Source organism: Monopterus albus, unplaced genomic scaffold (genome assembly GCF_001952655.1).
Source record: "Monopterus albus unplaced genomic scaffold, M_albus_1.0 scaffold34.1, whole genome shotgun sequence".
Lineage (NCBI taxonomy): Eukaryota > Metazoa > Chordata > Actinopteri > Synbranchiformes > Synbranchidae > Monopterus > Monopterus albus.
The window spans coordinates 558,988-580,753 of NW_018127914.1; the positions used below are offsets into that span (position 1 = coordinate 558,988).

General features: G+C 43.1%; 1 protein-coding gene across 1 annotated transcript in view; it reads right to left on the minus strand.

The window, feature by feature from the left end:
* The window catches only part of jarid2b (jumonji and AT-rich interaction domain containing 2b), a 102,974-nt gene that overhangs the window by 3,237 nt on the left and 77,971 nt on the right, over nt 1–21,766 (minus strand). The window contains exons 5-18 of the mRNA XM_020597488.1: nt 18,942–19,169; nt 15,447–15,691; nt 8,653–10,099; nt 7,292–7,836; nt 4,976–5,068; nt 4,613–4,731; nt 3,488–3,558; nt 3,196–3,310; nt 2,891–2,996; nt 2,603–2,785; nt 1,417–1,547; nt 903–1,089; nt 283–390; nt 5–107 (exon numbers count right to left, since the gene is read on the minus strand). Coding sequence (XP_020453144.1) covers nt 5–107; nt 283–390; nt 903–1,089; nt 1,417–1,547; nt 2,603–2,785; nt 2,891–2,996; nt 3,196–3,310; nt 3,488–3,558; nt 4,613–4,731; nt 4,976–5,068; nt 7,292–7,836; nt 8,653–10,099; nt 15,447–15,691; nt 18,942–19,169 — 3,681 coding nt within the window. The remainder of the gene's footprint in view (nt 1–4; nt 108–282; nt 391–902; nt 1,090–1,416; nt 1,548–2,602; nt 2,786–2,890; nt 2,997–3,195; nt 3,311–3,487; nt 3,559–4,612; nt 4,732–4,975; nt 5,069–7,291; nt 7,837–8,652; nt 10,100–15,446; nt 15,692–18,941; nt 19,170–21,766) is intronic.

A 21,766-nucleotide genomic window follows, 5' to 3' on the forward strand; every position in this document is an offset into this window, starting at 1 on the left:
TGGCAGGGGTCCCCCCCCCCTCCACTGACGACGACGACTCCACCGTTGCTGCCATTCTTTAACATGGCCCGACCACACACTTGGTTCACCAAACTGTTGATTTGCTCCTGAGTGCGGAAGACACATTAAATAACTGCACAATTTCAACAATGCACATTTTTATATATCAACTACAGCACTGACACAAAAAAGTACAGTGTATGGTGAATTATCTACTCCTTGGAGCAGTGTAAACCTGGCTGATGCCTCCCCCTTCTGGACAGAGAGAGAACTGAAACTCACCTCATCGTATCGGTACATCATCTTAAGGCCTCTGCAGGACTTGTGCTTCTCCACGTAGCGCAGGGCACACTCCAGACAGAAGACCACATTGTCCGTCTCCTGAACCACCTGCACAGACCAAACCAGACACTCGTGTCAGTATGCTCTTATTACCGAGATATTTTAGTGGGTAACCTAATAAATCATGTCTACTCCTACTGTCTTATGCCAATGGAAAATTAGCTTTTCATATGTAACAATATCATAGCAATTAATTTGCATCATTGTAGTAAAATGTCATTCTTTGGTTTTGTTTGGCTAGTTTTGAAATATAGAGCCATAAAAAGCACAAGAAAACAATCTTGCCTATGTGAAAGTAAATATGTATTATCAGTAGTAAGTACAGTATATAAGCTGTATGATGTTGCAGGACATAATACAAAATAATACCTACAAACTGGAAAGTCTTGCATGACTGCTGATTTCACAAATAAATATTTGACCTTAAACTTTCTTGAGTTTAGACCATGTTTGTTATTATGTATGAAAACTGTACCCAGACTGGCCCTTCAGGAGTTTAGAAAATAAGTACAGACTCTTATAGCTGTAGTGTGTTAAACTGCTGTGCTCTATGCTCTCACCATGGACAGGTAGCAGAGGTGCTGACAGATCTGGCAGCGTCTCTCTGAGGACTCCAGTGCTAGCCATTTCCCACGAGGCTTCTTGCGCCCCTCGCCAGGCCCTAGGCTGCCGTCATGAGTGCCATAGCGAGCAGAGGAGAGCAAGCCTGCCTTGTAAAGTTCCTGTCGTTGCCGCATCTCTATGTTCCTATTAGACAACCAAGATGCTCATTAAGTTAGACCCAGAAAACCTGTTGCTATTTTATTAAAGCTGTACACAAACTATATCATAGTACATTAAGTTGGATGCTTTTTATTGCCCTCGGAAGATGCAGAATTCTTTATTTAAAAAAAAAACAGATCTACAGAGGATAAGTCATTAAGATCAAATGTCAACATTTGATTTATTCCCTAAGCTATTAATCACAAGCATGTGGAAATTGCTACATCTGAGTTTTCACTTGTGCTCTTTTTTGCATGTAGCGGTACTGTATGTGTGAATGCATGCGTGTGCGTGCGCACAGCTTCATCCTACCTGAGGTCTTTGAGTAGGGCGGAGATGGTGGTAAGGAGAAGGCCATTGTCCCTCTTGGACTCGGCTGTGGCGATCTGGTACAGTAGCTTCTCCATGGAGAAGGGTTTGGCTATATGACGACATTTCAGGTCCTGTGCCAAAAAAAATGTAATAAAAAAATGTATTCTTACTGTTTCTTTTTAAAAATAGTACAGCACAAAACATCCTGGTCATTTGAAGAAAAAAGTCTCTCTCTCTTTCTTTCTCTCTCTCTCTCTCTGTATATATATATATATTTTTTTTTTTGTTTTCTTTTTTTTCCCCCTCAGTGAATTATTTTTCGTCTCAAAATCAAAAACACAGCCTTTCCCCCCAGCATAAGTCATTTATTAAACCAGTATCGTCTCCATGTTCCAGGATTGTACACACATCCAAATACAGATATGTTTAACCAAGCAAAATGAGTAAAGCAAGTTGACTGGTATGTTCTTGGCATGTTCTAACAAATGTGTTTGTGGTGTAGCCACAGACTTTGTACACTCAGATTAACATATCTCGTCTCGCCCTTTTTTTCTTTACTCTTGACAAAAAAGTTCATTTGGAAGGAACAGTTTTGGGCCGTGCACCACTATGCAGTATGCTGTATGAATGTCATATTACCCTTGAGGGCAGTCTTTGCTGTGACTGTGAATACGATGGTATTGCTGAAGATGTATGTACTTCCATCACCATAATGCCCAGTATGACGGTAAGGAGCTTTCTCCCCCCTCTTCTATTACAGCTATAATGAGGTCCAGTGGTTCAATGGCCTGCTCATTATCATGAAAAAAAAATCTAAATACACCCCATGGGGAAACTTATAGCTGCAATTACTCAAAGTTCAGCACACTGGCTGATTAAAGAATCATGTGTAGGTTTCCAAGTTGATTTATCAATTTCAGTTTCAATCAGCGCTACATAAATCAGAGCTCTAACTGCCACTGTCCACAGGGGGCCACTGTTGAGAAGTGAAATAAAACAGCTGTCATGAAAAATCTGCAATTCTCATTCCAAAGAGAAATTTTTATTTCATTTCATTCATTGTATCATTTATAGAATATATTTTTGTCCATTATTGTACATTTTGTTTTCCACATATACATATATTCCATAATTAATTTAACACAGCCCTTGGTACTGCTCTGCCCGCTGTGATTTAGATGCTGACCTTTGCAGCCTGGTAACCCAGGTTCATCCAGTGTGGTGTGGCAAAGTGCACTGTCTCTGACACGCTGTAGCCGCAGCACACTTTAGAAACAAAGGCACCGGGGAAGCAGACCACAAACTGGCCGCTCCGCTGCACCGTACGGTAAACCTTGATCCCCTCACGGCAAAGCACCTCGGGAGAGATCTGGAATAATCGAGGGAGAGAAAGATGTGTTGGTAATGAAGCGCTCTAGCTAGCACACGACAGCAAAATAAATATAGTTTGCATAGCCATAGAGAAATCACTTACCATGATATTCTTCTCCAACATTTCTAGTCCTGGGGTGCCATTAGCTTGAAGCAGTGTATGGACCACCTTGTCCAGCTTAGCCTTCTCCTCAGCAGGGACAGAATACCTGTAGGTGGAACAGGCACAGGCAAAGCCATGAGCACACAGGGCCAGATTTATTTGGAAATGTGTATTTGTTGTTTTTCCAACTGATCTGCCTAGCTTATTTTACATATGTTTAAATATTTACAGGAGACTTTGAGGCAGACTTTTTAGCGTGATCCTACACAGTGATAATGAGGACAGAACCTATAGTGCATACTCACCAAATGCAATCAGCACCAGTGTGTAAGTAATCAATATATGGAAGGTGATTTTGGTCTCGAGACCAGCATGAGGTAGAAAAGACCATGCCAATGTTTAGCCAGGGAATGGTGACCCCTGGGGAGACAGACAGGTTTACACAGAGCAAAACAAAAACAGGTTATTACTAACTACATAGAATGGATGGATGGATATGCATTTTTCTGGAGCAATTTTAGATAAATCTGACTTTAGCTTTGCTAATGAACTGCTCCAACATTTATGCTCTAGAGAACTGCCTTCACGTGTCCTTACCAGGCACAGCACCCAGATGTCTCAGAATGGATCCAGAGTTATTGGGGAGGACAGCGAGGTTCCATCCATGTCTGAGACACACACGAGAGAAAATGGTCATTTGTACTTTTTCCCCAAGAATACCAAAAAATGCCTCGACACAGTAGCTCAGGGGCAGGCGGTTTTTTTCAACAGAAGGCCACATCAGAATCTGCCACAGCGTCGGGGCCACTGCCATGCAGTTACAAAAATGCTTCAAGTGCTTTGTTACAGGAGATATTAGGATCCATGTGTAATTTCCGCTTACAAAAACAAGTCGAGCAGAATCAGATTACTCAGTTTATTGCGCCAAAACTGTGTAAGCCACTAGGGCTTTCTGTAAAAATATTTTCCTAATATACTCATTCGAGGAAATACAGTTTCTCTGCAACAAACATGAAGTGATATATAGATACAGTTATCCTGCCACAGTCACTTAGTTACTGGACTTTAAGTGTAGTTCACATTTTAACAGAGAGAATAACTTTCCAGTCCACTCATGTCAAAATAAACATTTTCTGAACAAAATAATTAACCTCAAGAAATATTTTTAATCCAAATCATTCATGGTTTTTCTTAATACAGAAGCAAAGTTCATATCTGTAGGGGCTCAAATGTTTCATTCATCCACATATTTAAATCACTGTGCTTGAACAAGTGGTTAAGTCAACATGGTAACAGAAATGCATACTTTGACAATATGCTCCATGCAAATTAAGAAGTCGACATATTGTTAAATGTCCTACATTCAGCATCAACCCTTTCTTCTTTTTTGCTCATGCTCAAATGTCACTGAGACATCAGACTTAAATGAGGCTTTCAGTTATATGCTGCATGTTCCTCCACTTCAAAATAAAAATCACAGCATTCATTTCAGGGAGAAAATGGTTTACAGAATTTCACAGCCAGCTAAACTCTCATTTGGATTTGTTTTGATCCTCACAAGCCAGATGAAACTTGTCATATGCCCATGTCTGCTCTAGAGGGTCAACGTAAAACTTCCAGGTCTAGATTCACCATCTGAGATTCAGGCCGAGACTACAGTCTTACAACATGAGCAGAATGTTCTGTCTTTAAAGTTTGGTGTTAGGCCTATGAACTACTTACTTTGAAAATGGCTCTGACTTTCCTATGGGGAAACCACTTCCATGTGTACTGGTGTCTGCCTTCCCACAATGCACTGCCACGTGGCTGTCTCTCTGCTCCACAATCCTCCAGTACTCTTGCTGCAAAAACAAACAAAAAAAAAGCCGATTAGTGGACCAAGGCAAGGTACAGGTTTCAGGTGCACCTCACAATCAATTATGTCATGGCTGTGAGTTCTTACACCTAAATTTTACATTAAAGTTTTAATATTCCACCTGAAAATAACGAACTCACTAAAAATCAGATATTTTAAACAAAGCCACTGGATCCTATTTTAGACAGTTTACATTCAAAATTGTTTAATCAAGACATTAGCATGCTAACCTCAACCTCAGCAGCCCCTGGTTCCTTGTTAAAGCACATAGTCATGGTGTTCCGGGCTATCCTGAAGAAGTTAGTCAAAGACACCGATTTCCCCTGAAACAAAGAGACGTTACACATCATGAGTCACAGCACATTCGAAGAGGTGGAGGGGAACAAGAAAAACTAGACTTCGGGCCACATATTTATGGTCTTAGGTCATGGAGAAACAACTACAGGGAATGTGTGAACCAGAGCGCACACTGAATTAAAAAATACAAAGAAAATATTGCTGGACATCAATGAACTGCATGCTCTATTTCCCGCATACCGGATTTGTACGACTCAAAAAGTCAAAGGGGAAGCATTATGGTCAAAATGTGTACAGACAAATATATCAACTCTAAATGTGTTAGTGTGTATGTGTCTGTAAGCCTCCTGTAAAACTGCCTCAGATACATTTCCCCTGAACTTGACTCTTAACCCTCCCATGGACGGTCCTGCTATAGAGAAGCTTTGAAGGTGCCCATAAATCTCCCGGCTCCAGGCCTGAAGATGCACAGACCCTGCTGAATGATGACCTTGTGGATTCAGATTTTTCTCCTTCCTATGTATCCGAATGTCTCCAAAAAGTGTCTGACCTTATTATGTTTTAGTATAGTACATTAGCTACATAGTTGTAAAATAATGCAGTCAAATAATAAAGCAGTGACCTACCAAGCACTGACAAGTTTTTTTTTTTTTTTTGGGCCAGTCAGTAGCAGCACTTATCTAAGCCTTTCCCAGTGTAATTAGAGCTAATTACACCCTTGACATGCACTTTGTTCTACTGATCGAAAAGGTGAACTATAACCACCTCTTGCCAGCCTGATGGCACTCGATAAAAAATGCATACAAATCTGAGCTATGGAGAAGAGTGATGGGTCATGTTTCATGTTTACACAAGCCTGTGCTGTCAGGATGGTGACAGCCATTCACATGTCACTCTGATGAAGTGCCAGAGTGGATCTGAGAGCGAGCAACAGAGAAACAAAGTTAATTACATACATTATTACTGCTTCACCTAAGGGCAAATACATACACAGTCAGTAATGCGGTCTGCCTATAGCAGAACTTTAAATCCCATATTGCACTGTATGCACCTGCACAAATGGGTTTATAAAAGTACACAAAGAAGTGCTACCTGTAGCCTTTGTATACATGTATGCCTGTGTACATGTACTGTACAAAGGGCAAAGAGGGGCTTAGTGGAGGGTTTAGCAAGAGGAGAGTGCATGAGGGGTGTGGGACTGAAGAGGAAAGACATGGTTAGCCAGAGGACTAGACATTTGGTGAAATGGCTATGAGTAAGGGCTTAGGCTGAAGGACAGGATGCATGGCATGAGGGCTGGATTAACGGCGCTGAGGGTGGAGAGAGCCAGAGAAGGTGGGGTTTGAAGGGGTCAGCCGAGAGATGAGGGGCCGGGCTACTTTGGGGGGCTGCCTTCTCTCTGACCTATATTTCAGCCAGCCAGAATCAACACGGCTGCCAGTAGGCTGGCAAGGTGGGAATACATCTACATCTTGTACAAGAGTGCATATGCATACACACACAAGCAAGACTACTGACCACCTTACCACGCACAGCTGCAGAGAAGGATTTAACAAAACCACATGACGTGCAAGTTACAAAAATTGCTGTCCCTCACTCTCTCGCTAAAAGCCAGGTCTTTACACTGCAGCTACTTGCCAGATTTACAAGTACTGCTGCTCATAAACAGGTATCCAGACCTCTTGTGTTTGGTTTCATAAATCAGAACCTATAACAGTTAACTGCATGATACTGTTGTCACAAACACTGAATAAAAAATGTTAAATATATCAACATCTTGGCAGTTAACACCACAGTAACACTGTCCCTAAGAGAATCCAAGTTATAGTGTGTTGTAACAATTTATAGCACATCTTAACTCCTTCTGTAGACTGAGTTGAACTGGCACAGTGATGTCAAACACTGACATTTTAGTGGTGATTCTATGAGAGGTGTAGACTATTACCTCACGTGAAATTAGGCTTGACTCAGATAGTAGTGAGACAGAAGACAGCTAGCTGAGCAATAATGGGCCCTTAAGAAACTGCTCAGATGCTCCCAATGAGCTACAAAAGAGCTATAATTCACTGGCATTTGCCATATAAACAAGACAAAGTAATTTTTGATTTAAGTTAACAGCACAATGATGAGAGATCACAAAACACCTGTTTGAAAGTAAAGAACAGGAAAAAAAACTAAGGATACACTTGCATGCTCTGTATGCTTCAAATGTGCCGCCTAAACAGCAAATGTCTTCTTTGTATCCTCACCTTGTAAATACATTTGTGCTGGTCAGTGAGAACGCCCCTGTCCTCCTCCTCCTCCTGATCCACTCCATGCTGCCTGTCCTCTTTGCCTTGTTTTTCCTGAGCAAAGAGCCGGCGCCGGCCCGCTTTGACCTGAGCCTCCAGCTCCTTCAGACGGTGATACACTCCATTGGTGCGATGGTGCCCTGTTGTCCCTCCCACTATTCCACCTACTAGCCCATTCTTGGGCTCATAGCGCGGCAGTACCAGAGCACTAGGTGCTGAGGAGTCCGAGAGACCCTCCAGAGGGCCCTGCCGTGACTCCAGGTTCTTTTTCTCTTGCAGCACCTCAGTCTGCAGTCGGAGGCGCTCCTCTGCGCTGAGCGAATCATATGAGAGGATGTACTGGAGGTAGGCCTCCTGCAGCTTGGCCAGCCGGTCCTGCGCCGACTTAGGGATACGCAGAAGGTCAGCCAGCTTGGTCCACTTCTTCAGGTCCATCACCTGCTGCATCCCGCCCATATCATTGATGAGCTGGAAAAAACGTGACAGGTCCACTTCACAACCACCTGTGCGGAGCACAAAGATAAAGTGACAGTTAATTCAGAGAAAATGTACATAGACACTAGTATAAACTGAGGTTTTACACCCCCACCACCCACACACAAATTAAATCAAATCAAGATGACTGCCATTTTGGAGCATCTGCTCCTTTGGCTAAACATGCAGTTTCCTCCAGCCCAGTTCATTTTATTTGAAATGGCCACTTGAGTTATCACCATTCAAAATAATCTCAAAACTCTCTGTGCCAAACAGAGACACAAATTACTGTTAATGCAGAACTGATCTGCTGGACACAGGAAGTCATTTGGAACCAGGGTACCTGGCTGACGGCAGCCACTCCACTAACTGTACTCACGCTGAGCTAATCAGTATACAGCTGTATACAAAAGCTACAAAGACAGCAGAGCAAATGCACATCATCAACTAGTATAAAACTATTAAAATTCAACAACTGCATATTTGCATGCATGGGCTGCATACATATGCACATACAATACAGACAACACGCACACAGTTTGTCTGAGCAGAGGCTGTTTAAATGCTGATTAAATACTGATGTCTTTGTGAGAAATGAAAGGAGATGGGGCCATCTGGGGGAAATACTGTTTTCATGGCCTGTCAGGCCCCTCACTGAGTAGTTCCACAATGTTATGTCATCTATAAAAACAAAGATAAAATCAGGTGGAATGTGACTGGAGCTTTCAGAACACAGCTGATACCAATGGAAACAGCAAGATTTTTGGCACTTGCTTACTGGCTGCTTTTTCTTATGACTTCTTTCCACATACATACATATGTGTATGTCTGTTTGGGTTACTTACCAATGACAGGTGGCTCATCCATGGTAATGCCCTGAGATTTGAGGTGCTTGCGGATGCAGGCCAGTCGCTGCACGTTGGGGCCCCAGCGCCGGCCCAGCATGTGGACCCTCTGCACCTGTGTAACAAAACGCATCTCCTCGCTCAGCTTGCACTCAGGCCGCCAGTCTGGAGGCGGGACCACACGACACATGCCAGCCGCCTCAGCCTGTTCCCTCACCGCATCCAAGTACACAAGGGGGTCCTGAAACTCCCGTGGCACTGGCCAGAAGACAGGGACTTCACCCAGCGCTGCCCAGCCCTCTGGCTTGCTCCGCTGGCGCTCCCACTCCTTCTCCTGCTCGCGCTCCTTCTGGCGTGTCATTTCTTTCTCACGCTCCCACTCCTTGTCACGGTCTATGGGCCGCAAATTCACTGGTTTGAGCTGCCCAGGGCTGTTGGTGGAAGTAAGCAGGGAGGAGGTGGTGGTGGAGGAGGACACAGAGGTTTGTTGGGTGTCTGAGGTAGTGCTGGCACGACTGGGGTTCTGGCCTGATGAGGGGGAGGAAGAGGAGGAGCTCCGACCATGAGACCTGCTCTGCTGCTGTGCTTGTCGTATCAACATCAGCTTGCCGGCCGATGCTCGCTTGGGTCGCTGGTTCACTGGCTCTGCGTTGACTGCTGGTGTAGAGGGAGGTGGGGTTTGCTGAAGAGGGGTAGTAGGAGGTGGAAGCGGGGTAACAGGTGGAGTTTGTTTAGGAGAAGAGGGTGTTTCTGATTCATGTCCATTAGAAACTGGAGTGGTAGGGTTAGTAATCTGCATGGCAGCTTTCTCTTGATTGGCCACTTTCTTGCTGCTGCGTGTCTCCAGGGGTGTGGGCTGAAGCCTTGCCTTCTTGGCCTCAGCCCCAGTGGTTTTGGCTTTCTGCTCAAGAATCTCTGTCCCCACTGAGTTGAGCACCACCTCCAGACGCCGCTTAGAGTTACGCAGTCCCTCTCGACCCGCGCACTCCCCCTGGCTGTGCTGGCACTGTTTCTGCCCGACCTCCTTGGCCAGGGTGTTGTGCCGCTGTCCATTTAGCCTGCCATTGAGGCGGGCGCCTGCAGCCACATTGTGCAGCCCATTGGATAGTAGCACCTGTTTGCGGGTTTTTGCATTGCTGTGGTGGGCTGGTGCCGCTGCTTTTCCTGAGTTTGCCAGCCCATTGCTGGCTGCTGGCTGGCTGTGCTGATTGTGATTGTTCGCTGACGATGGTGCCGAGGCGGCGCTGTTGTGTTTGTTGTTGCTGCTGAGTTTGGTTTTCTTGCCCAATTCTTTCTGTTTGGCTTTGGTGTAGGTTATGTGGCCCTTGGATACGGTGGCTGTGTACTTCTTCACAGTTTTGGACGGCAGTCGGAAGTCACGACTCTTTTTGGCACCACCAACAGCTTGTGCCGAGCCTGCCCGCGTCAGCCTGTTCACTTTAGAGACCTAAGATCCACAGAGTGAGAGAGAATGAAAGAGAGGGAGAGAGAGAGACGGAACCCATTAAATGAACAGGATAAACAATCGCATCACAGTTCTGTGGATCAATCATGTATACAAACCATCACACATTTATTTTACAAAACAGGAATTTTGCTGGAAAGGAAAGGAGATGGTATGTTGATAAAGCTTAAATCTCTCAAAGAATTCTGTCTGATCAGATGTGTAACTGTTCTATACTAGATCACAGACCTTTAAAAGGTAAAAATATTACTGCAGCAAAGGTAACAAAAATGCACCCCCCCAAATATACCCACACAAATAAAATTCTAAATAAAACAATGGCTCCATGAGGGGGTGTGGGCAAATCCACAGCTCAATGAAAAGGCCAAATATTCAGATGGCAGCTTTGCAGTGAAATATTTGGCTGATCAGATGAAAAAAACCAATCTATTTGCAAAAAACAATACTTAGAGAGAGCCATTCAACTGTCTACATCTCCTTACTTTCAAATGCTGTTCACTTTTTTAAACTACAGTTCAACACAAAGGCTGAGATGTAGAAAAGAATATATGCAAGCCAAAATGACTACATCCCAAGATAAACAACTGTTTACAAAAAGATGGTAGACATGAGAGGGAAAGCAGGGATGGCTTCATGATTTCTGCAAACAGATGGCTGAAGAGTATGAGGTAGGAGGTGGGGTCAATGGGATGGAATAAAATCCCATCCAAGCACATAAAAACAGTCTTTTATTTGCCATGGGTTCCCTTAAATGCTATAATTCAGTTGCTATGAATAAAAGTCTTCCATGTGTGTGTGTGTGTGTGTGTGTATGTGGGCGCATGTGAGAGGGACAGAGCTGTGTGTGATCTACAGCCCTCAGCTGTAGATCAGAGGTTTGGAACAGCAGTGTCTGGTTCCCCGGCTGGCTCGCTGACTACAGCAGTAGGAAGAAAAGCGGTCACCCTCTCCCTCAGTGCCAAGAGCTTCACAGCTAGTTCAAAACAAAAATCCTCTGTGTATCTGTCTGTCATTACATTTGTGTTGACCTTGTGTGACTCTTTCTGATATTTCCTCTCTATCAAGTTCACTGATATCTCCTCTGTTCCCCTGTATACATTTCTATGAACATCCATTTTTCTCTCTCTCCATTTTCACCTGTGTTGTTTTCATGGCCCCCTTTCAGCGCTGCCAGGAGTTTCTCATTCTTTTCTGTCTATTGCGTTCTCCCTTCCTTTTGATTGGTGTATGTGAGATAAGGCTCTATAAAGTGTTAGTAGACATTGTAAAGTTAAAGATCAGTATTTGATTACCAATATCTGAATGTTTCAGCTGGAGCTCAGATTTCTACAGTAGTTTTGGCATAAAGGGGCTACATAGTCCTACAGTATTTGATGACATTTTATTTTGAAAACATTTTAAAACAAAAGCATACATTTTTTATGCCTCTTCCTGTTTATAAAAGGCAAAGTTGGAATAGACACATTTGTACATAATCCATTAATTGTAGATTTTTGTTTTCTGATGATAATCTGGTTTTGCTGCTAAACAGTATATCCACAGTATCTGTGTGTCTCTCAGTCCAGAGCAGCTGGAAGTGACTCACAGAAACAAGCAAGGAGGGAGGATGGGAGAGATGTAGTTATCAATCACAGTCGGGGCACCACAAGAGGGGAGTGACAGCCAGACCATTGACAGGTTCACTTTTGAAGGGCCCTCATGTCACACGTGTGTGTGTGTGTGTGTGTGTGTGTGTGTGTGTGTGTGTGTGTGTGTGTGTGTGTGTTGTGTTCATCTTAGGTGGTACGGTGCCGACACAAAGACCAGGCCATTAAAAAATGAGGGGGGACTGATACCTCACCCTGCTCCCCTCCTAACACACACACACACACACACACACACATATATATATACAAACTCCTCATAATGGAAAAACACAGTGATGAGAAGAGAGGGTGGAAAGAAGCAGTAATTGCAAACAAGAAAGGATAGAAAAAGGGTGAAAAAGAGAATGGACCAATGAGTGGATAAAGAAATGTCAACAGGAAGTGTTGCCTAAACTTACATGCACTTCTCAAAAAAATCTGAACACTGTCATTGTGATTTTAAACCCATTAAAAATTAATTACTACACACATAATATCACAAAGATCAAATCAACTCATTTTTATAGTTTTGTTAAGTCTGTTTTTTTTTCTGTTGCACTGACTCTGAAACAGTAACTAACTGTCCAGACACAGCTACTGTGTTTGTCCGGCCACAGTTTGCTGACAAAGCGCCGAGTCCAAGAGACATACTGTCATGACTGCTTCTTGCCACAGGAGGGCTCAGCGGACCGGCTCTCTTCAGGGGGTCTCACAAGTCTCCCTCACTTTGCTCTCTTTAATTATTTGTTCTGGTGGAAAAGGAAGATGACAAGAGAATGATGGCAAAGGGAAAAATAAGAAGCACAACAGAGAAGCAGGTGAGGAGAAGCTAGGTTAGATGTTGTGCTTGGGAAGAAAGGAAGAGAAAAAAAGAAAGGAGCAATATATTAAAGGATATGGAAGTTCAGACGTGCCAAAAGCCAGAGGCAGAGAGACTTCAAACTGAAATAAAAAGGATGACGAGCAGAACAAGAAAGACCGTGAGGCCAATGGGAAAATTAGAACACACACACACACACACACACACACACATAAGCAGGCAGCCAGAGACTGCACTGGAGTGGATTTTGGTCGCACGTGAGCACAGGAAGTGGAGGAGAAGGGAGGGAGAGGGAGGTGGGTCTAGATGACATCATGTGTTGCTATAGCCCAGCTGAGGCCTGGCAGAAAGATTTTTAACAGGCAACATCTGCAGGAGCTAGCCCTGAGAAGAACAGGAGGGAGAGGGAGACAAAGATAGACAGCCAGACAAGGCCAGAAGAAGAGGAGAAAGTTTAACCCTTTACAGACCCTGTTCACTGACAACAGAAGGGCCATGGAAAAAGAGATTGCACATGCAGTTTTTCTGCTTTTCTTCAACAATGTTTTCATGACCAAAAAGACAGATGTCATAGTTAGATTTATACTTCAATGTCAGGATATAGGTCCACCGGAGGTGCCAGTGGTTCTGACCTCCTTAAAAGTGTATCACTGGGAGAACAAAGATGCCACACGGGGACTGTAATTGGTCACCTTTGTTTCTGATATTCATAGAGAAGACATGAAAAATGCCCTGAAATGTTCTTTTTTGTGATCTAGCAAAACCATTTCCAGTGTAATTAACTTGTCTTTACCATAATTGTTTCTATCACCAGGAACATAACATAATGTAAACCCCATGACTTTGGGTATATAATGAAGATATAATGTCCATCACATCCATCAGGTGTCATGCTGCTATGATAGTAATCCTATGCCTGGATGACTTACGGTGCAACCACCAGAACACCACGATGGGGAGGAATAATCTGACACAAGTCTTCTTTCCACTCTGCCGTCTGCTATTAAGGCGCAATGCGACGCAGCCCTGGGCAGGTCGACTTTTAAAAAGCCAGAGAAAGGTCACTCATACCACAAACAATGCAAAAACATCTTTCCCAAACTTACAGATAGAAATCTATATCCAGTAGCAAAAAACTGTACAGAAACAAATGATGTTGTCATTAATGAGTATTTCATTCGCATTGCTTTGTTTGTCATCTATTTTATATGTAAGGTCTAACGACATAAGGACAGTTAACTGAGGATGGCCGAGGACAAACAAGCAAACAAGAAATGCAGAGTCCTTTTGGTTTGGCCCTGCATACGCCACCTGTGCCCGCTTCTGTGCACAGCTGCTTTGCTGACATCCACACTTTTATTTAATTAAATTAATCCAACATAAAACATATTGTTTTATAAAAGGTCCTGTTACGGTGCATGTATTTTGTTGATACAAGCCGCTATTAAATTAGGGAGAACTGAATCACAGTGAATTGAATTATGATAATGCCTTTACCCTTCGGTTTTACACACACAACCCCTTTTACAGCTACATAATCACTTAACCTTTTATATGGCTTAGCCTGTATTTTCACAGTTGGCTGTGTATATAAATGTGTGTGTGTATGTGTGTGTGTCTTGAACACACATGGTTAACACACATACAGTTCAAGCTAATTGGAGGGAGAGCAAAGGGGGAAAAAGCACTAATCCTTCCAAATGATTGGAGGCATGTTGTCAAGGGCAAGATCCATCTGTTTGACATCGGAACAGAGAAAGAGTCAGAGAGACAGTGGAGCATAAAGAGAAAATGAGTGAGACAGACAGAGAGCTGGAGATACAAGGACAGGAAGGTAGAATAGGAGGAGTCAAAAAAAAAAAAAATCACACAGGATGCCAACAGTAAATTAAAAAACAAAGAGAGAGAGTACAGAGGAAGAGGTTTAGAAGAAAGACTAGTGAGTGAGTGAGGTTGAAGTTGTTCTTGGCAGGCAGTAACTCTCATTGAGATTCATTGCTGGTTTTACTGGACAATTCCAGTCACTTTAAAAACCTGAAACACATGCCCGAGTCTCCCTCAGCAGCAGCACATTACTACAACAACAACAACAACAACAACAACAGCAACACTGGAGAGAGCATGGCATTGAACGAGAAGGAATAAGCAGGGGAGGAAAGAAAAGGGATGAAAAACAGGGCGATTATGAGAGAAAAGGAACACCTTGCTTCTGATTAGCTAATGTGATCATACAAATGCCAGTTTTCTAACTAAAGCTGCCTCTACTCCTTCTCTTCTTTCACTTTGTGGGGTTCCTTGAAACCTGCTTAAGTGCCAGGGTGAGGGAGGCAGACTTTCACAGCCCCTGGCCAGAGACTACTAAATATAGCTGCAGTCACGGCAGGCCAAAACACAATCATTACTCTCCCAGACACAATGGAGTGGAGGGGAGGAGAGGAGATGAGAGATAAGAAGATCGGAGCAGAAAAAAGAAAGTAAAAGGGGCAATGTGGAGAAGGCAAGTAGATGGAGGCATATAGGAGGGAGACAAGTAAAGCAGCAAAGTAGTTGGGAGAAATCACTGAGAGGAAGATAAAAGAGGGTGTGGCAGATGGATAAAAGAAAAGAGTCAAGAGGCAGATTTCAAATGGGCATAATAACCAAACAGGCCCACAAAACCTATTAATACAACTTGTTCCATGATATCTCCACTGTACAACACACCTAATTCCACCTATAGCAACATAATTTCCACAGTACTTTCCTGCCCCTCCTGGCGAAGCTATAGAAGGCGAAGCTATAGAAATGCCTTTGTCATTTCCTTTTTCTCTGTGTCATATTTAGCAAGTTATGGCTCTGTCATCATATTTAGAGTCCAGTACTGTTACTCCTGGCTACACCGTACCTGCTTGCGTAGCTCCTCAGCAGCTCTCTTTGGTGCCAGCCTGTTGGTGGATCCTCGACCGCTAGCCATAGCCTGTTGCATCCTCGCATGCTCCCGTGCTTCCGCTCTCTCACTGCGCTCTCTCAGGAGGGGTGGAGGTGGAGGTGGAGGAGGTGGCAATGTCGGGGCAGGTGCATCCCTGCCGTGAGTTCCCATCTTGGGCCTTGGACTCTCTGTGGTCCCTGCTTTACCATGGCTGTTGAACACTGAAAGGGGAAAAGAAACAGGAATCAGGTTCACTTCAATTCAATTTTATTTGTATAGCGCCAATTCACAACAACCTTACATAGTAAGGTTTAGACCTTACAGTATTATTGGGAAAACCCAACAAATTTCCCGTGAGCAAGCATTTGTTCGACAGCGGAGAGGAAAACTCCCTTTAACGGAAGAAACCTCCAGCAGACCCCGGCTCTTGGTGGGGCCTTCTGCCTCAATCGGTTGGGGTGAGTGGACAGAGGAGACAGAAAAGAAGAAAAGCATCAGGCCACAACAAACAAACACTGGGCAGGGTAATGTTATCGCTGACTGCTCATCAGAAACATAGAGCTCTGGAGCTAGGGATACCTGCAGAGAAGTATAGGGAGAGAGAAAGAGAACACACTACAGGAGAGAGGAGACACAAAAGCCAATTTCAGACATGCAAATTATCTAGACATTACCTGAAAGAGCTGTATGTATGTGAGAACACAAATGGCTGAGTCAGCAACCTGGACATTAAGCAGACTTTACCCTGCCAGCTCCCTAGTACAAAGTCTGTGCAATGTCCGAGTGAGCAGGAGTGAGACTGTGTAAGAATACAGCAGTATACAGTCCAGAGTATTGCCCTGGAGCTGGTGGGCGTGCTGATGACATTCTATCATGTGACTGCCGCAAAACCAGAAGAATACAAACGTCTGGTGGTGAAGAGAAAGTCATTTACAACAAATATTCCAGCAAAAACATCTAACTAAAGACATAACAAGATTCAGGAACCTCCGCCAGAAGTGTTACACAAATGCAAGCCATCCAGTTGTTTAAGATCAAATTACAAACTGTGTACATGCATGCCATGCCCCAGTGCCCCCAGTCCTCTGTGAGTGATTCAGAAAATGGATTCACTCACATTTTGACTAAAATATTGTTCACTAGGTTTATTCACTGCATTACAAATTATGCATCCTGCTGTGAATTTCTGGATTTTTACAACTGGACAAGAGAGAAAGAAATACAATACAAAACTCAGCCACTGTAAAGAAAACAAATCACTGTGTAAAGTTTTTGTAAGGTAGCAAGGCACCTATCCTACTATGTGGACATCAGTCTGTTAGACAATCTGTATGTTCACTTTTGAGTATCATTGTATGTGTGTGTGTGTCCTTTCCACACCACAAGTGAGCATCTGTGAGTCTCTGGGGCCCCTAAAAAAATTTGACATTTTGAGAAGTGAGCTAAGCAAGAAACTGAGCCCAATAAAAGTTGTTTAATTTAGCTATGTCAACACAGCCCGGAGCCAAAAGCTGGGAGTAGAGAGACTAACGCTGATGAATGGACTACAATGTATGGCCTTTCCTGTCTCTCTTTAGCTCAAAGAATAAAATGTTTCTCTCTCCTATGCTAATTCTATTTCCCTCTTCTTCTGTTCCCCTCATCCTTTTCGAAAAGCCCGTATAACCCTGCTCCTGCTGGAGAGTGGATCAAGCTGCATATTAAAGTGTCCTATTTGACACCAATCTTTATGCCACAAAAATGTGCTTGATATCTAATACACCGAAGCAATGACACAGTCTTGACTGTGTGTGCACACCTAAGCATGTAAACAAATGCCTGTTCGGTGTCCTTAACCTTCCTCATCTCTATTGTCCTCCTGCAAAGTATATCTGCCTTTTTCTCTCTTATCTATTTATTTAGCATATCACAGTGAAGCCACCAAGGTGCTTTGCAAACAGTGTTGCATGAGATAAGATGGGAGAATAAGCTGTCCTCATGCACTCAGCCTGGATTTGTACAAACAGGTTTCACTATCCTACTGTTCGTGCTTCTTATACAGATATGAGTAAGTGTACAGTTGATGTATGAAGGTGCAGCTGTGTCTGTCTAAGAATGAGAGAAAAGTTTATTTAACTGTTTGGGTGCTGGAGGAAGGCACTACCAGTGTACCACACAAAGGCAGTGCACGAATTCACCAAGAGTTCAGCACATGCAAATCTATGGACCTCTCTCCGTCTTTCTCCCTTAATCCCACCAGTCTCTCTGCTCTCTCGCCTCCCCCACATTCCACTTGAGAGGATGACAGAGAAAAGAGTTCAGCAAAGCGTTCACCTTTTGAACCTTTCTGGCGGAGATTCTACAGACTCATGGGGGAGGGAGAGAGTCAGGGAGGGTGGAGAGGAAGGACTATGAAATACACCTTTTTCATGAGGATCTGCCTTGCCGGAAGGATTGAATGTCCCTAACGTGTGCCAGAGAGAGAAAGCCAGGTTACAATTGTTTTTCTACAGCTCTGAAGAAAAACTTTAGATTCAATACTACACGGTGGATATAACAGACACATTATGTGGCACTGTAATTAAAAATGTAAAAGGAAAAATAGTGTTGATTCTATTAAATTAGTACACGTTTATCAATTTTGACCCCTGATCGAGTCCTGGGCGTCTCATTCTCTTAGTGGGGGGGGGACTTGATGCAGTCATCAATGTGGGGATAGTGTGTGTCTGTTCTCATAGCTTCAATTGCATGCAAGCAATTTTCTAAATATTGCGCACAAATGTGTGTATGAGTATTCATCCAAATGTCGATGTGCCTCAAGGGATGTATGTATGTATGCTGTCACCGCACTGTGTGTGAGAGTGTGCGTTTGTGTGTCGAGGGTCCAAGCCAGCTGTTACAGAACGCGCATAAACACCTTGTTAGGGCTTAGCAAGCCAAGTGTTAATTGGGGTGGAAAAAGTCGATGCACTGCTCTGCCATCCCATGTGGCCTACCCTGTGTCTGCAGTGGAAAACGAGTATAAGCTTGGGAAACCGCTCATGTGCACACACAAATACACACATGTAGACAAGCACTTCTATTCTGTCTTGGTCCCATGACTCATCCATTGCTCCTGTCTGGCCCAAGTTTCTCTCTTCCTCTGCATTTCTCCAGCTTTCTGCAACTTTTTCCAAATGGATCTTTCCATTCCTCTATAGTTATTGCACTAGTGCATCACCTTTCATTCCCCCTTCTTCATCTTTTCCCCTTCACTTCTTCTGTCTCTGTCCTTCAGATAGGCCTTTTCCTCTCCTACTTACGGCCCCCCTGCACCTCTTCTTGTATTTTTTGTCTCTCTGACTCCCCTCTTTAAACAGTAAACACAGACCGTATCTGTGGTGCATTAAGATCGAGTGAAAACATTCCGTGGTCCAGTGCATGAAGACAGAAGAAGTGTGTTAGCAGTAAAAATAGTGCATGTTTTGTTCTAAGCTCTAGGCCTGTCCTTACCGTGCCCGTTGAGTGGCTGCCTGGTGGGGAGCTTGCCCTTGCGGGGTGTTGAGTGACAAGAAGAGGAGGCTGAGGCTTGGTTGCTGCTTCCCACACCGTGGGAGTGGATGCCACCTCCGTTCCTCACCTCTTCCTCCTCCTCTTCCTCTTCCTCCTCCTCCTCATCCAGGTCCTCCTCTTCCTGGGAGCTTCCAAAGTAGGCCATGTTGCTGGGCAGTGCCGATGAACCTGGGTGCAGAGAAAATGAAGGAAGAGTGAGAGAGATGAATAATAAACAGTTAGGTCGGGGAGAAGGCAGGAGGGAGAGGAAGGGGGAAAATGGGAAATGACAATTTATAATATGTAAAAACTGTGAAAACAGATTTACTACAAGTATTTTAACACACTATACTTCTTTTTGAGAGCCACAGTTTTCCATGTATGAAAATGTTTTTGCTTTTTTTCCTGCTCTAATATCAGACATTACAGATGAATCAACATCTATGTGTAAGTGGTGAAATATTCATCTAAAAATAGGAGTAGCTCATGGGTTTGTGAATAATGATGTTGTGCTGCCATGTTTCCATCTGTTATTATCTCAGTCGGTGGCCTATTGATGCTGCATAAACTGCTCTGCACATAGCAGCGCCATTGTTGCACTCACATACTAAAATGCCCAAATATAATCAAGGACAGAACGTGGCACAATGTCAGAATGATGTGCAAAGCAATGACTGTTCGACTTTGACAGCATTTGTCCTCTGTATGAATCAGCCTAAGCCTCCATCACCTTCTGAATCACACTGATAAACTGCATCTATGGATTTCTCATTTATCACCTGACCTTGATCTTTGCTCTTGGTGTTTGCCCTGTAAATGTTTTGCTTTCTTGCCACAGTGTTTTGTAAATGCCACTGTAAGACTTAGGTAGAAGAGGAGCTGGTTCTAGCAATATCAGTAGTATTTTCCTATACAGTGCAGAGGATGGGATGATTTGCAGCACATTCTGCCATGCTGAACTGAAACCAGAGCTCTAGGGGTGTTTAATAAGCTCTTTCCACAGAGACTCTTGATGTTGACAGTTTTATTGAGACGCATATATTGTACATATGCTCAAATATCTCTGTAAGTTACTTTAGAAACCATAGAGTCTCTTTTTCTCTCGCCGCAGAACTAATCCCAAATCTGTCGGTTTCACTCTTTTAAACAGGATTACTGTCAATCTCTCCCCCATTGGAGAAGAAAACTGACATTTTCTCTCTTTCCTGTGAAATCTAGCTCAATACATGCTGGAAGGAGGTCAGTGGTGTTTGGCTGTGGATAGCCTGTAATGTTACCTCGGTTAGATGCATGCAAAGGTACATTCAAGCTCATAAAAGATCATAAAACCCAACGCTGTGTTATTAAATCTCATTATGCTGCACTAGTAATTCAATGTGCACATAGCTATCAGTCATACAGATGCAGGAATTAAAAGAAAAGGGGTTTCTTAGACTGGATTTACACTGAGCAACTACATCTGCAGGATGAGTATGGAGAAGACTTCTACAACCATAGGAAACAAACCCTTCAGCAAACAGAACCCTGTGTATTCAGTATGTGTACATGTGTGAGTGACCTCTACTGACTGGAAAAGGGGGGCAAGATTTAATAAAACAATTTTCAATTTGTGCAATTAGGCTTTATGATTTAATAACTGTATGCTTGTGACTGTTGCTTTAGAGTTTACACAACTGTGTGGTTATGCAACATCCTTATAGCTTTGATTAAATCTGGCCATTTATGAGCAGGAAACACAGGATTTTATGAAGTTGTGAGTCCTTTATAACTAAATCGATTGCATAGTCTGAGCAGCTACAGTGGTTTTTATGACCCTTTTAAGGGTCTCAGTATTTAAAAGACATTCACAGAAAACAACGTGTGACCATATGTCATTTAAAAAATTGTTAAGCCTCTACAAAAATAGGCTGAATTCAACTAGCTTGCATTAAACTACACAGTATTCTTAAAATTACACAGAGTGAAATAAGAATTAGCCGAGACGCTTATTTAATTAACGTATTTGTTTTGGAGGGTGCTGGATACTTCTCTCTGGATACCTCTACACATTTAATGCATTATTAATTGGTCCAATTAAAATACAGAGATAACACAAGTATGACAAGTATGGGGTGCTGGAGACCATCTCAGCCGACACTGGGTGAGAGGTGGGCTACATCCTGGACAGGTCACCTGTCTACACAGAGGCACATAGAGGCAGACAACTATTCACACCATGACAATGCCATAACAATTTTTATAACAAACTTCCAGAAGGGATATATTCTGTACATATCAGCAAAAATTATCAGCAAAACTACACAAGTTATTTAAAAGGTTTTAGACTGAAGAAAATAGTTAGCTCATCAGTAACAATGATGCAACTCTGCACTGAAAGTCAACAGTTCAGCTTTGTGCAGTCAATTCCTGTGCAATGTGACACACATACACACGCACACACATGTGCAGCAACAGGTTTAGTCTGTATACAATAAACACTAGTGTGTGTTTATATGCGAGGATACACACGATTAAATGATACCCTGGCTAAGCCTGGGCTTTCTTAATGACTAAGGAAAGGACATGGTGCAAAGCTTAACTGGTGCTACCCAGTATCGCGCACACAACAATGCTGTTGTATACCGAACCACCGTCCTTTAAATAGCCTACACTACTATAAATCATCTTTTCGAATTATGCTGATTTGGTAGATTACGTTTCAGCTTTTGTGGTGACAACAAAATAATACGCATATTGAAATCATTATTCAAGCTTTCTTTCTTTTCTAAAGCACTTAGTGTAGATAA